This window comes from Pongo pygmaeus, chromosome 1 (assembly GCF_028885625.2).
Source record: "Pongo pygmaeus isolate AG05252 chromosome 1, NHGRI_mPonPyg2-v2.0_pri, whole genome shotgun sequence".
Taxonomy (NCBI): domain Eukaryota; kingdom Metazoa; phylum Chordata; class Mammalia; order Primates; family Hominidae; genus Pongo; species Pongo pygmaeus.
The window spans coordinates 146,268,598-146,285,663 of record NC_072373.2 but is presented as its reverse complement, the minus strand read 5'-3'; the positions used below and the strand labels follow the sequence as shown (position 1 = coordinate 146,285,663).

General features: G+C 32.2%; 1 protein-coding gene across 5 annotated transcripts in view; it reads right to left on the bottom strand.

The window, feature by feature from the left end:
* Positions 1-2,545: 2,545 nt before the first annotated feature.
* The window catches only part of TTLL7 (tubulin tyrosine ligase like 7), a 139,981-nt gene continuing 125,460 nt past the window's right edge, over positions 2,546-17,066 (bottom strand). For all 5 annotated transcript variants that reach the window (XM_054486901.2, XM_063653645.1, XM_063653635.1 and 2 more), the window contains one exon: positions 2,546-7,610. In XM_054486901.2, coding sequence (XP_054342876.1) covers positions 7,490-7,610 — 121 coding nt within the window. In that variant the 3' untranslated portion in view covers positions 2,546-7,489. The remainder of the gene's footprint in view (positions 7,611-17,066) is intronic.

The following is a 17,066-nucleotide window of genomic DNA, read 5'->3' as shown; positions in this document are numbered from 1 at the left end:
GACTAAAATGATATTAGGTTTTGATGATCTACCTATTTTTAGCCTAAGGACTAAGTGGTTTTCTGAATTCACATTTTCATCGTTTTAATGAAAATGAGGCAATATGCTGAAATGGTATTTTCTTAGATTGTATTAAGGTTTATATACCTAGATTCTTCACATACACTGTGTCATATACTTTTCCTCTAAATCCAATATATTATGAACACACGGGTAATGTTTTTACTGCTAACAGCATGCTGTAGGTTTAAAAAAATTATTGTTTCTTGAACTTTTACTAGTTATTCTAACACTAACAGCAGCACAGTTGTAACAGGACAGAACTTGACTAAATATATTAATATAGTTTTATTATCCTTGATAATTTTTGTCACTGCAGTGTCTAGTTAATACTTAAAGGGTTTTTGTATGTTTGCACCCATTCTTAGAGAGGACAAGAGTTTGAATTTGCATATTCTCACTGTATGTTTCTATTACAATATCAAAGATTGAAGGCTGCCTTAATAAAACATTTCAAAAACAATGAGAGTCCATTGCTGTGCAATAGTCAAAACACTACTCAGTCTAAAAACTCTTAGTATTTTTGATAACCGTATAAAATAGCGCAATTTAGGTCACTAAGTGCCATCAGCATATACTCCCTAAATATACCAAATAGTGGTATATTTATCGTATTTTTAAAGGAGATTAATTTAGCAGTATTTCACATGGAACCATACAGAATGGAGTATGATGTAATTTCTTAAGGCCTAACATGTTGCTTAAAAGAAAACTTAGACACAGAAAAAATATCTGACTTGATAAATGCTGTCTCTCACAAATATGACAAACTCTGAATAAATTCCAGCTTTGAAGGAAGGAAGTCAGCCACAAACAGGCTTTTTTGTTTTGTGTAAGAAGATACTTTCAGATGGCCAGCAAGTGATTCTAGATATATCCTGTTATTATGCAAAGCTCTCATCTGCTGATGGATGACTTTAGACTCTTATTAAAGATGAACTTTTATCATATATGACCCGATAAATAATTAATATCTATTCATAAAGGCTTGGATCACATTCTGACCACATTCTCAAGCATTTTGCATTACTTCACATGTCGTGATTATGTTGCAAATATCTCATAAAATGCATGTTTATCATTAGGGTTATTTACCTCTGGCCATCCTTCCTGGCCTCAAGCCATCCCTCTTGAAATCCTGGTTCAAATATTCCCCTGGAAATGACCAAATTCTCAAGTGACAAGTGCAAGTAAATTTGTTGCACCAGATTTGTCAGTGTTCATATTTATACCACCAGTCCATATTTGATACATACATGATTCAATGCTTTGATTACTTTATTAGTGAATGAATTTGTGTATTTTGGTGTTTTCCAAAGTGTGCTCAGTAGAAGTCTAGTCCTGGGAGATGCGCTGCAATAAAAGATACCATGGTGAAATTAGTTTGGGAACTGATGCATGTTGCTGTCCCTTTCTGGAAAATCTCAGTGTATCTGAGGATACTAAAGACTCTTGGAAGTACTGAAAGTAAAGAAACACCTTCCAATTGTATATCGTTTCCAAATTTGCCTGACCATGGCGATGGGCATCGTTGTCACTATACTGTATACATACCTTATGAATAACCATTAAAAGATAACTCTCTCTAAGTTAAAGATTATGTTATTCTCTACAAAAGAACCAAATGCTTATTTTGTTTTTAAGGTACTTTATAGTTTTCTAACACTTGAAATTATTCCAAGATTATTTTATAATTTAAAAAAGATTTTCATTCAATTAAAAATGAAATTATATATATATAATTAAAATTATTTGATAAAACAGGGAGATAGCAAACTACCCACATTGGCCTCATCTTTAGCAGTCATTGAAAGAAATCAATTCAACTTTCAAAGCCTTTATAGAATATTTTAACTTTATAAAAAAATGAATTTTTAAAAATATATTTTTAAGGGTCAACCATTATACCATTTGGTTGTCAATTCCAAAAAGCAAGGCATACATGCATTAACATCCCGATTTCCTAAATTTTTATCCAAAGTGCATCTTTTTTTAAAGGAAAACTATTCTAGATACTTTATGCATAATTATCCTAAAGAACAATGGCATACATGGCAATACGATATGCTTATTTTTGAGGCTTAGTATTCTAAGTTTTAACAATGACGAGATTATAAATTACTGAAAAAAATGAACTTCATAGCAGAGATGCTGACATAATTGTAATCAGATTAGTAATACTTTTGCTATAATCCGTGATGCTAGATACAAAAATGTCATTTCTAAATTTTAGAAGTCGGCCTACTAGCTAACTATGAGAGTTGACACCAATTATGTTGACTTGACCTGACTTTAATAGCAGGTAAAGTTATCCCCATAGTGCTATTGCTGTCTGTACACAGTAAAAATTACTGTAAAAATATATCTCTTCACTCTGAAACCTTAATTGGGAGCCAGTGTCTTCTATTACAAAAAACCATTTGTGTGTGTGTGTGTGTGTGTGTGTGTGTGTAACAGAAATAAGCATTTGATGACATATTGCAGCTTTCTTAGGTTAAACTTTTTTATTATAGTAACATATCAGAGTAATTGAAATAACTTCACCATACAGATATCACATGCTGGAGCATGACAATGCAACACTAATTGCACACTGTATTGACATTTCAAGCATATTTTCTGTAACAACATTTGCATTCAAATACAGGTAGTAAAGCACATGGGGATAATATGAGTCATGATTCATGTTAGCAAATGTATTGCTTTTAAGCTAATCCTCATACCCAGAATCTGCAGCAAAACCATTAATATTCAGATGTTGTAGCATGTACAGTAGTTACTGTATGAACCGAATAGCTCAGGACCAAGAATTGCTGTTAGCCTTTGAAAGAGAAATATCAGTGTTATTTCATTACTTTTGTAAGGTAAGCCTTATTACTAATTTAGGAACCATTGGTCCATTGATTGTAGCTGTAGATAATACAGCGCAGTTAATGTAGAATGTGTAACTTGAGTAATTTTCCCTCAATATACGATACATCCCTTTATGACGAGGTCCAAAAAGCACCAAAAAATGGCAGCAATCTCAAAGTGTGCAGTAAATTTTAATATACCAATTTTGGTTGCAAGACTTATTTGTAGCCATGTATCTTGCTTTATATGGATCCAGACAATAAATGCTTTTTTAGGCATAGAGACTTCAACCTGGTTCTTAAAAATAATCTCAGCAGACAAACTGAACTTGATGCAACAACATATTTTATGTTTTATTATTGCTGAGGCAAAAGCACACCACCATAAAATGCAAGGAAAACCAATGTTTAAAAGGCAGAATTTCTCTTTTCTTGAGGCTTTGTTAATACAAAGGTCAAAATTTCACCTTTGAACTAAAAAAGAAGAAATAAAGAATAGGCAGTGTAAGTAACAAAATTGTCATCATGAATATATTTCTAAATTTTTATTTATTTATAAGTCAACATTAGCCCAAAATATTTAGATAACTAATGTGGCCCTTGAAAACTTAAATTTCTTAATTTAAAGAGAAAAGCAAATTTTCAAAAAATCATCAGGTCACAAGAACACAATTAATTGTACACTTATACGTTTTATTTAACCCCTATGACCATGTAAACTAAGACTCAAAGTTTAAATTAGCATTACAGAACGGAAAAGGAAAGTTTTCTGTCACTCTTGAGGTATTTACTATTTTTTAAAGAATATACATTTAAGAATGAATCAATGTTTTTTAGAAAATCAAATAATGACATTTCTGCAGCTATCAATTTTTTGATACTTTTGAAAAAGTCGAGTAATGTATATGCTTAGATCTAAAGAGATTTTTAAACTATTAGTACTTTGACATGCTAAAGAAGAAAGTATTTGAATTATTAAAACATCTGAAATTTCAAGTTAGATACAAAATTCCATACCCATATATTTTACAAATTAAAAAGACAATTGAAATAAAATCTTTTTATTGATGTCTAGAAGCTACTATTATCTATCTAGTTGGGTATAACTATTAGATGAAAAGAAGTTTAGGTTTCTTCATTTGGGTTTGGTTTGGTTTTAGTTTTAGGGAGGAAGAAATAGTTGAAACTGTGTATTTAGAAATAATTTTGACCTATGATAAAATTTGTATAGATCTTTGCATCTTACAGACAACCAAGGACATTCAACTATGTTCTAGGCAGAGTTACCATTGCCATTTCCATATTTGATCCTGTTACAACTTCATTTTTACATATTTAAGGTAAACGCAATGCTACTAAAATAAAAATTTGTTGCTAGTAAAATTAATCAAAATATGAATAACAATAGTTCCTTCAATAGATTATATAGAGCAAATGGTAACTAATCTATAATGATGGATTATTCAAGTGAAAACTAATTTGCAGTCTCAGACTACGTTTGTAAGTGATGGTTTCAAATAAAAAAGGTTGTTTCTTAGACATTTCTAGAAATTATTCAAATATTGCATAGTTCTAGAAAGCATTCCAATCTTAGATTTACTGAATGAGCAGGATATGTTTTCTATAGCAAAATGAAAATATGCTTTCATTGTAAGTAAACCCAGTTCCCCTATTAAAAACCTCTGTAAGATTAAGTAGCTTTTGGAGTTTTCGAATAAAGCTATTTTCTCTCCTAGAAAAGGGAGTCACACCTGTACTATCACTTATGCTGATATGTTTTAACCCATGAATAAAAACTTATAATAAAAACTGGGGAATATTTTATATCTCTAAATCATTTCCATGGCCTCCCAACACTTCCATGGTTTATTGTTGTGTCTTCTCTTCTTAGTTGCTCATTAGGGAATAGCACTACAGCAGACACAGTCCATAGCATACCAGGTAGTATATATAAATAATGAACACAAGGCTTTTATTCACAACTTCATCATATCAAACTACATCAGTCTAAATAGGCAAAGGAAGGCAATAAAATTGTAACACTCAAAATAAGGCCAGACATAAGTAGCTAGAGAAATGAAATTTATTTGTTGAAATCAATTTGTGGGGTACTTTCATACATTTAAATTTACTCAGTTTTTAAATTGTGTGTGTGTGTGTGTGTGTGTGTGTGTGTTTTCTGGGAGGAGTGTTTCTCCTAGTGATGGACATTCTTATTTTTTGTTTTAAATAAAAATTTTGCTCTGGTACAAAAGTTGCAAAGCTCACACTCCAGCAAATTAAGTAATTATTTGTGATTTAAGATAACGCAAATGAGTGGCCAAGAAACTGGGCTGTTATCATATATCAGACACTTAAAGTTATATATATATATTTGTGGCCAAATCATGAATTTAAAAGAAAAATGAACTCCATGAAAAGACTTATTACTTGTTGACCATCCTTATGGTGATTCTGTAATATCCCAATTTTTGCATTATTTTTTCTAAAAAAAATCCATAACATATTTAAGAATTCACAAAATGGAGTCACAAACAGTGTAGTCACGTAATTTCCTTCATTCTGATACCCTTATCCTCTTCTTCCACAAATAGCAAATTCTTCTTCGGGATGCATGCACAGAGGAAAAGTATCTACCAAATGTGGATGTTAGGTAGTCTTAAAAAATCAAGTAGCTAGCAATAATTTGGGAAAGAAACAAATCATTTCAGCCTAAAAAAGGCTCAGAAGATGGCTTGAAAAGCAAAATACATCTATAACTTACAACTTTAGGTTGCCAATTATTCAGGCTGTGAATTAAACCAGGCCAATTTGCCCCTCTCAGTTCTCCTGCTTTGGGGCCGCTTCTTGAAATAACTTTCAGAATAGCAAAAGGAGGTAAAACATTCATGAATTTTGAAAATAATTAGCAGCTAGGAGAAAATAAAACTGTTGGGAGAAGAAGTTTAAATAAATTCTAAGAAGTGATGGCTGCACTGATTATTTCAATGTCAAAGTAGTACAGCTTATATTTTTATGGAAAACTGAAAGCTCATTCTTGGTTTTAAAAACTGTATTTAAGAAAAGGAAGTAAACTGCTATGAAACTTATGCATAACAACTTTTGGACAAGAACACTTCGTTCTCTGCTTTGATTTTTTAAAAACCCTCAAGGGTACACTGATGACTTGTAATATGTGATCATTGAAATCTTCTATTCACAATCCTTTAACTGTTTCTGTGGTGCAATGAGAAACTACTGTATTAGACTTTGCAAATATAAGTTGATTTCAACCTTGAGAGATTTATAAAAATAAGTTTCTCTCATTATCCTATAACACTAAAATGAGCGAAATGTGTCAGCTCTTCTACTTCTGCAAAACAGGAGAAATTGTATTTAACCATATGTTAAACCCATCAAAGATATACTTTCCAAATAAAAATGAGTGGTATAAGACATAAAAGCCATATAGAAAGATTTTGTTACCATCATTTTCTGTTCCTTTATGTGATTCTCTATGAAAAGTAAAAATGAAAGCTAGTTTACATTTTATTTTTAACCCATTGGATTGTCTTCCATTTTATTTATTTAATCTTTTTATTTATTTATTTATTTATTTATTTATTTTTGAGACAGAGTTTCACTCTCATCACCCAGGCTGGAATGCAATGGCACGATCTCGGCTCACTGCAACCTCCGCCTCCCAGGTTCAAGTGATTCTCCTGTCTCAGCCTCCCAAGTAGCTGGGATTACAGGCACTTACCACCACGCCCAGCTGATTTTTGTATTTTTAGTAGAGATGGGGTTTCACCATGTTGGCCAGGCTAGTCTCAAACTCCTGACCTCCGGTGATCCACTCACCTCGGCCTCCCAAAGTGCTGGGATTACAGGCGTGAGCCACCGCACCCAGCCTGTCTTTCATTTTAGATCATAGTATGATCTTACCAGATCCTTACTGAAAATGTACATTATTACAAGTAGCTAAATTTCCACATAGAGGAATAAAAAGGTTAGAGAATCAGGTTATGACTTTTCTAGTACTTTACAGTGTGCTATAGTAATGATAAACCCATTTTAAACTTCTTAATCTTATCATCAAGCAACACCAGGCTTCTAAATCTTTTTGTTTCATTTAAAATGGCTACTATATATGAGAATTTTTAAGGTATTATACTAAACCCTTTTTCAGGTCAAAAGGCATGTTATCTAGAAAATAATTTAACACTGTAATTGGATCTTCAAGATCAATTTGTTTTATATACTCTGCAGCAAAAATAACATTTCTAGTAGGAAGGAATTAATTATAAACCTAGCAAGTTCTAGACATTCACATATTTGTGTAAACAATTTTAACATGGTTTATTACATTTCCAGAAAGGTTAAGTCTTATATTCCATTTTCTGCTAATTCTTCTTTCATATATTATTTAATATAATAAATATATGTTATTTGGGTGCATATGTGCATATATTTTCACACATATATATGTCTTATATACATAAAACAGCACTTAATGGTCATGTTCTTTGCATGTTCAACTTTAGGGGAAAAAAATGAATTGCTGTTATGTATAACCAATGGTGATCTTCCCTTCTGTTTCACAAATGGCCATATCTGGATGTAAACAAAACATTGGAGCGAGTCATTCCAGGTGAATTGTACTTCAAGCTGTAGGTTGGTGTTCTCAAGAAGAATTGGGTACTCCCTGGTAGTAAATACCTAAAAATGATAGTTAACAAATTAGATTTTTACAAGCAAATTATAACTAAGTCACTAAAGGGTTATGTGGTTAGCAATTTACATATTCTATATGAGAAATGTTACTGTAACAAAAATGCAATTCACATTAAAAGATTTCCTCCTCCAGACTGCAGGAAAGAAGGAGAGAAGAGCTAAATATAGATGCAATATATGATGTTAGCATCCAAAAGTATAATAAAAAATAAAAATAAAAATAAATAAAAAATTTAAAAAAAGAATAAATGGTTTGCCCTCCTCGAAAAAAAAAAAAAAAAAAAAAAGACATCCCATAAAGAGCCACTGTACTCAAATACTGTGAAACTGTTTATGTGGCTAATGTTAATTTAGAATTCATCATCAGTCCTTGTAAGTGGTATGTGGAGCCAGTCAAATAGTTCTTTAAAACATGTGATTTGAGAATTTGACTAGCCACATTAACAATAATTGTTTGTTTCAAGGGAGGCGGAACCACTGATTATAATTTAGTAATAGATCATTAATGTATTATTACTATAGGTAACCTAATAGAAAAAGTTAAAGATTAACATTCCTAATTAGAATATAAATTTTATATTCTTTGACCATAGAGTGCTCATGATTACAGAATATCAAAAACAATCAGCTGGGTGCAGTGGCTCACGCCTGTAATCCCAGCACTTTGGGAGGCTGAGGCAGGTGGATCATCTGAGGTTGGGAGTTCAAGACCAGCCTGACCAACATGGAGAAACCCCATCTCTACTAAAAATACAAAATTAGCCAGGCATGGTGGCAGATGCCTGTAATCCCAGCCACTTGGGAGGCTGAGGCCAGGGAATCGCTTGAACTTGGGGGCAGAGGTTGCGGTGAGCTGAGATCACGCCATTGCACTCCAGCCTGGGGGACAAGAGTGAGACTTCATCTCAAAAAAAAAAAATCATGATTATAGGTTGCATGTAACCCTTGCAGCCAAATGTATTTCAAAATATGTGATTTTTTTTCAGATTTTAGAAAGACAATATGGTGATTTATATATATTATACAGTATATATATTTATATACATTTATATATACTATATTATATAGTAATATTTATATTACTCACTGCAACCTCTGCCTCCAGGTTCAAGCGATTCTCCTGCCTCAGCCTCCCAAGTGGCTGGGATTACAGGCATGTGCCACCATGCCCAGCTAATTTTTTTCTTTGTATTTTTAACAGAGATGGGTTTCACGGTGTTAGCCAGGATGGTCTCAAATAATTATGTTTTGTTTTCAAGTTTTCAAAGCTTTGGAAATTAGACATTGCAAGTGAAAGATTGTGCACCTGTAGAATCTGTTTTCCTGTGAAAAATCTTGACTAGCATTAGGCCAGTCCAATCTATATGTCTAGAGAGAAATGGTCAAGGAAATCCACATAAACAAATGCAAACAACACTATTCAAAGTATAAGTCCTAGTAATGATGAGGAGGAAATGGTATAAAATCAGGATAAAGATACTTATGAGGAATTTCCAAGAGCAGAAGCAGCAATATACAGAGATTTGTAATTAGTCTTGGGAAATAAACAGCGGGACGGTATCAAATCATTTATTTTCTTCACTTGACATTAGAATTCTCCAGGGATAGGCCGGGCGCGGTGGCTCACGCCTGTAATCCCAGCACTTTGGGAGGCTGAGACGGGCGGATCACGAGGTCAGCAGATCGAGACCATCCTGGCTAACATGGTGAAACCCTGTCTCTACTAAAAATACAAAAAAATTAGCCGGGCGTGGTGGCGAGTGCCTGTAGTCCCAGCTACTCCGGAGGCTGAGGCAGGAGAATGGCATGAACCCGGGAGGCAGAGCTTGCAGTGAGCCGAGATGGCACCACTGCACTTGAGCCTGGGTGACAGAGCGAGACTCCATCTCAAAAAAAAAAAAAAAAAAAAGAAAATAGAATTCTCCAGGGATAGTATCATACTCCCACAGATACATGAAAAACGGAGGGCCAAGGACACAATTAGCTGTCTATTTTATGTTAAATAATATTGATAACTATGATAATTCTATGTCAATGGAAAATTATAGTTGTGTTATATGAATTAAGTAGAAAGAAATGCATTATAATCGAACTATATGCAGCATTTAGATTAAAACAGCAGAACTTTCTATGATATCCATAAACATTCTGTCATGAATTATCTAATAATATCTTCTAAACCTATTACCTAATATCACAAACTATTAAGTTAATAGAGCAGTAAAATAACATAAAACAAACCAAATTAAATCAAAATTGTTTAACAGGTGATGAATAATGAAACAAGTGATTTCTCACATCACAGATTATATAAATTACTTAAGATCACTCGGGTACTTTATATGGATTAATTATTATGTCAATAATTGGTGGGGTCATGATGATTGATCCAATATCTTCTGCCATGAAAAGGCTATCCTTCCTATCTAGGGCAAAGTTGCAAAAGAAAACGAGGTGTTTGATCAAAATCCACTATTCCATAGTAGTTGAGAGTTATTCTACCTTCTACTGAAGATACATTCTGATTGTACTGATAATTACACGGTAAACAGTAATGTCTACCAACTTTCTATCAAAGAATTTCCAAGTAATAGTTACTATTGACATTTCAGTAACATTTACATATTCTTTTGAGATAAAGATCACTATTTTGCACATGAAAAAATGAAAGCACAAAGTCCAGGATCACAATTAACTTACACTATTTTACTGAACAAATATTTAAATAGTGTTTTCTATGTGCCCAGCACTATTCGAATTGCTTTACAGATATCAACTCATTTAGTTCTCATAACAATTCTATATGGCAGATATTACTGTTAACTCCATTTTACAGATAAATAAACTTCATGAAGCATACAGAAGTCAAATGCCTTGCTCCGGGTCTCCTACCTAGTAAGTGGCAAAGCCAGGATTCAAATCCATACAGGCTAGCTCCAGCAGCAGAGCTCCTAGCAACCATACTATATTGTCATGACAATTCTACATAATTATCATTGTATACTAATTTCAGTTTTAAAACTAATGGGTACAATTATTATACTCATTTTTTCAGAAATATGAAGTATAAAATAATCTAGAAAGTAGAAAGATATTATATATGCCGCAAACCTAAACTTTTTGATAGAAGCAGAAAAAGATGAAACTTTTTATTAAGACTTGAAAAGAAGTTCGGCATGAACTAAAAAAAGCATATAAAATTACATTGGAAGAAACACTTTTCTTCCCTAATGCAAGTGCTGTGGGATTTTAAAGTGTTGCAGGGAAATACAATGGATTATTTGCCTTAATATCTCCATTAATATGTCTTGGGAAATCCAACACTAGCTGAACATCGAAGATTGTTTTTGAAATGTTCCTTGCAATGAAGTTAAATAATTTGATTTTTTTAAAGCAGGAAGACTATCTCAAGGAAGTGGGTTTACGGATTAAAGAATTTGTGTAAAGCACTAAAAAATGGGAAAAGTTTACAGCTTACCTATTTTTCTAGCTTATTCTTTACATATGAAAATGGCTAACTCATTGCTAACTCGTGCCAAGGAGAAATACCTCAGACTACCCTATTTGTTTCATAGCCTCACTCCTCATCCTCCTCATCCCTAAGGCAGGTGTGCACATCTTTACATAACCATTATATTAAATACAAACATAGAGCCCGCATTTATGTAATTCCTGATTGATGTAGAATTAGTTTGTCTTTTATATACCAATTTATTGCTGACCAGGAGGATCTCTGGAACATGAAGCATTTCAAGACTGGTAGAAATTAACCTTGAAAATATAAGCTACACCCACCTTCCTTTTCCTCTTTCTGGAGTTAAGACCAGGACCCCTGATTTCCCCAGAATAATTTTAGGACCTGGTTTGGAAAACTCAGGGTAAATAAAGTTCATCAGAATATTTGTCCTGTCTTTTTAAAATATTTATATTATAGTGAAATATATAACATGAATGTACTATTAGTGTTTTTCTTACCATTTTTAATTGTACGATTCAGTGCATTAAGTACATTCACAATGTGTGTAACCATCACCATTAATTTCAGAACTTTTCATCATCTCAAACAGAAACTCTTTACCCTTGAAGTACTAACACCCCATTTTCCCTTCCTTCCTACCCCTAGTAATATCTATTCTATTTTCTGTCTCTATGAGTTTGCATATTATACATGCCTCATATAAATGGAATCACAAGATTTGTCCATTTGTGTCTGGCTGTGTAACTTAGCATGTTTTCAAAGGTCATCCATATTGCAGCCTGTATCAGAATTTCAGTCCATACTGTGGCTGAATAATATTCTATTCTATGTGTATACCATATTTTATCTCTTCAACTGTTGATGGGCACGGGTTGTTTCCATCTCTTGGCTATTGTCTTATAAATAATGCTTCTGTGAACATTAGTATACAAGTATCTGTTTGAGTCTTTGTTTTTCATTCTTTTGAGTAAACACCTCAGAGCAGAATTGCTGGGTCATATGGTAATTCTATATTTAATTTTTTAGAAACTCCCAAACTGCTTTCTACAACTGCCACACAGTTTTAGACTTTTACCAGCAATGCATGAGAAATCCAACTTCTCCACATCCACATCCTTGCCAACACTTATTACTTTGTACCTTTTTGATAATAGCAATTCTAGTAGATGTGCACTAAATCCTGTGGTTTTAACTTCAATTTTTTGGGGGGAAAAGCCCCAGTTTCAAATTCTACCTTTGCCACATCTAAATCCAATATGGATTTGGATGAGCCTCACTTTTCTCAGCTGTAAAAAATTCCAATAGTTTCTGCCATGCATGGCTCACAGAGTATGGAGCCAATGAAATAGTGTACATGAATGAAATATTATTTATAATTTATATATTATGAACACTGGCCTCAATAACAAGAATATCTCTGTTCTTAGATATATCCAAGTATCTTAACCAAAGGACATAAATAATACCATATATTTAACTAGTCTTTTTTTAAACCTTTAAATTATAAAGTATAAGGTATTTTAAAAAGTATATAAAACATAAATGTTCCGTTTAATGAGTATTATAAAGTGATTTCTTTAATTCTGTTTAATGAGTATTATAAAGTGATTACTTGTGTCATTACCACCCATGTTAAGTAACTGAACATTCCTAGCATCCCAGAGCCCTGTATTACAGTACCCTCCCTCCTCATAAAGTTAACCACTATTCTGACCTTTATGGTAATTACTTCCTTGTTTACTACCCAATTATACATTCCTTAAACACCATAATTTAGTTTTGCCTGTTTTTGATTTTTCAATAAATGGACACAATATATATTCCTTTGTATCTGGCTTATTTTGCTTAACTTTATGTTTGAAACTAACCCATCTTGCTATATGTGTAGGTGCAGTTTGTTTATTTTCAATGTTGTATAATATTCCATTGTATGAATTTTAGAAAAAATGTGCCCATTCCTTCATGGACATTTGGGTTGTTTCCAATTTTTAGCTATTATGAGTAAATGCTACTATAATCATTCTAATAAGGGTCTTATGCACATGTGCACACATCTCTGCTGAGAATTTACAGGGAGAGTAGCTGTAAAAAGGGTAGGCTTTAGATGTAATGCCAAACTGTTTGTAAAAGGTACCAACTTTCACTTTACAAGCAGGGTAATAGAGTTCCTATTACTCTATGTTCTCATCAACACTTGTGATGGATATGCAGTGATTTTGACATTTTGCATTTCCCTGATTACTAGCTTAAACACTTTTTCAAATGTTTATTGGTCCTTGTTTTTCAATTATCTTCCCCATTTTTCTATTGTGTGGTCTGCTTTTTTCTTAGAAATTTGTAGGAGTTCTTATATAATCTTGTAAGAATTTTTTATAGATTATATGGGTTGCAAACACTTTCTTCCATCCTGTGGCTTGCTTTTCCACCTCTTAATAGGGTCTTCTGATGAACATATGTTTTTAATTTTAATATAATCTTTTCACTTATTATTAAAATTTTTTGGTTCTATTAATCTTTGCATACCTCAAGGTCATGAAAATATTCCCCTGTATTATCTTCTGAAAACTTTATGCAGTTTTACCTTTCATATCTACATACTAATTTCATCTGGAAATGGTTTTCGTTTATGGTGTAGGTGAAGTTAAGGTTCTTTTTTATTATTTGGAAATACAATTGTCCTAGAACCATTGTTTAAACAAACTTCCTTTTCCTATTTGTCATAAATCAGGTGTACACCACTTTTGTCATAAATCAAGTCTCCAGGTAGGCCTGGGTTGGTTTAAGGTTTTTCTGAATGGTTCCAATGATCTATTTGTCTATCCTTTTTGCCAATATTATACTATCTTAAATTACTTTAGCTTTATTTTAAGTCTTGAGACACTGTAGTTACTAAATCCTACGATGTAATATTGCTCTATTTCAAGATTGTCTTACTTATTCTTGGTCCTTTGCTTTTCCGTATAGTGATAGAACAAACTTTGGTCAAATTCTTCTCCCCGCCAAAAATAAAAAATAAAAATTTGTTGAGATTTATAGTAGAATTACATTGAATTTACAGATGTATGAAATTATTTGAGAAGAACTGACATATCAGTAATATTGAGTGCAATGATGAATAAGACATACTTTTCCATTTTTTACATTTTCCTGCATAAAGGTCATATACATGTCTTGCTACATTTATTCCTAAGTATTAGATATTCTTTCATGCTTTTGAAAAAATATTTAAAATTTTATATCTCAGATATTTGTTGTTGATAAAGAAAAGTGCAATTGATTTTCTTATATTGACTTTGATTTATATGATTTCATCAAAATTGTTAAATTCACTTTATAATTTATCATAGATTTATTTACATTTGTATGAATACAATCATATCCACTTACTGAGTTTAGTTCTTTCTTTCAAACCTAATGCCTTTTATTTCTTTTGTCTCATTAAACTAGCTAGGACCTCTAATACAATGCTGGATAGAAGTGGTGATCACAGACAATCTTGTTACTCATTTGAAAGGGAAAGCCTTCAGTGTCTCAACACTAGATATGTTTGTTTTAAGTTTTTCTTAGTTATCCTTATCAAACCGGAAAATTTATCTTTTCTGTCTATCTACTAAGCACTTTTTAAAGCATGAATGCATATTGAATTCTATCAAGATTTTTATCTCTATCTTTTGAAATTACCTTTTATGCTATTACTGTAGCAAATTACACTCATCACTTTTTAAAGTTATTGCATCCTTACATTGAGGCAGTAGGCAGAAGTTGGTCATGATATATTATCCTATTTAAACTTTCTGGGTTCATCTTCCTAATATTTGGTTTAGGAGTTTTGCATCTATGCAAATATTTGGTTTAGGAGTGCAATTGAAATGTTATTTTCCTTTGCCATAATGTCTTGGTCAGGTTTTGGTATCAAAAGTATGGTAATCTAGAACAAGTTGAAGAGTGTTCACTCCTTTGCTGTTCTCTGGGTGGGTTTGATAGAATTGGCCAGTGATGCCATCTACAGCTGGAGTTATCTTTGTGGAAGGGCTCTTAATAATTGATTTAATTTTTTCAGTAGTTATGACTATTTAGGACTTTCTATTTCTTCTTTTGTTTGGTAGTATGTGTTTCTAGGAATTTGTTAACACCAATGAAATTACTACATTTACCAGCATGAAATTGTTCATAACATTTCCTTATCAAGTTGTAAATATCTGTAGAATCTGTAGTAATGTCTCCCTTTTCCTTCTTGATATTAGCTATTTCTCCATTTTATATTCTTTATCAGTCTCACCTGGTATTTATCAATTTTATTAGTATTTTCTAAAATCTGCTTTTGGCTGTGTTTATCTTCTTTCTTCTATGTTTGTTTCATTATGTCATTAATTTCTTCTATTTTTATTATTTTTTTTCTGTATTCTTTGGGTTTATTTAAATGTTATTTTGTTACCTCTAAAAAATGGTTGCTTAGATTTAATGTTTGCCTTTCCTTTTCCTAATATATTCATTTAAATCTATAAATATCCCTATATTACTGATTTAGCCATATTCTACAAGTTTCATTCCTAATATTTTTATCACTCAGTTCAAAATATTTTCTTATGTCCATTATAATCTCTTATTTGATTCGTGGATTATTTAAAAGTATATTTTTTGACTTTCCAAAGCATAGATTTGCTGTTTATATTTTTCTATTGTATTCCAGCTTAAAGGCATTTGGTCAGAAAAAGTTCTCTGTATAATTTCAATCTTCTGAAATTCTGTGAAATTTGGGTGTTTTTTTTTTTTTTTATTCCACTACATGGTTGATTTTTTAAAATTTCCCATCGTGCCTGGTGTACTGAATTCTAAAGTTAATACATTTACTTCTATATATGACAGTTAAGTCTGTTAACTTTGTTGTTAAAAATTTTATATCTTTACTAAGTTTTTTCTGAGAAATGATTATTAAATCTTCCTCTATGGTTGTAAATTTATTTCCTTTTTGTTTCTGTCAACTTTTGCTATGCAAACCATCCCAAGCACTGTTACTCCTAGGAATCTAGAGTGTTGACAACAGCCACCATCTTTGGCAGGCCCTGAACTCCTATTTTATCCCTAGGCCCACACGATTGTCAAAAGCACTGCTCAGCACTAACAAATACTCACTAACAGGTACTGGGTTAGCAAGTATTTTTGAGTAAATGTGATATTTTGTACAGCTTTTCTAGTTATCATCAGAGGCAGGATTTATCCAAATATTTAATGTTCTATTACCAAAAGCAGAAGTGCTAACTTGGTGGTTTTTAAAATGTTTTTTAGCTATGGAACCCCTTGTGAAATGAGCTTATATGAAAGCTCAGTACATGAAAGGTAGAAACCCAGAAATGTCTTTTCCTTTGGTATGCATATTATTATTTTTTTCTGAGAGTGCAAAGTTGAAGGCCACTCTCTTCCATGTAACAGATGCCATATACTCTTTAAATCCTCTTAAGAAATATCCTGTAGATCTTTGGTAAAGATAAACCTGGTCCCCAAACCTGTCTGCTGTTAGCTCTATTTTCTATCTGTTTTAATTTTATAAATAAATTAACCAAACATGAATCTCCTCATAAATTATTTAGGTATACTTCATAAGTTATTTCTATTAGATACATTTACATTTATTTATAAATACTATAAATATAAATTCATGTTTATGTTACCAAGTATACTTCATAAATAAAATGTGTCAATCTATTAATAAATATTAAGTGACTTCTACATTTAAGTAAAATGCTAAAGAGTCTGTTTCTCATGTATGAGGAAAAGAAATATGGCCACTTTTTACATATCGTTAAATTAATGTGACATTGACTTGGGTTTTAATAGCTAGATATTAGGGAGAAATGTTTACTTCTCTTCACTCCTTGTGTTCCAATGTAGAAGAACTTCCACTACTGTAAACTTCCTGGCCTCTTACCAAAACCAAATTATCTGATTTGTGGATTTAAAGCAGC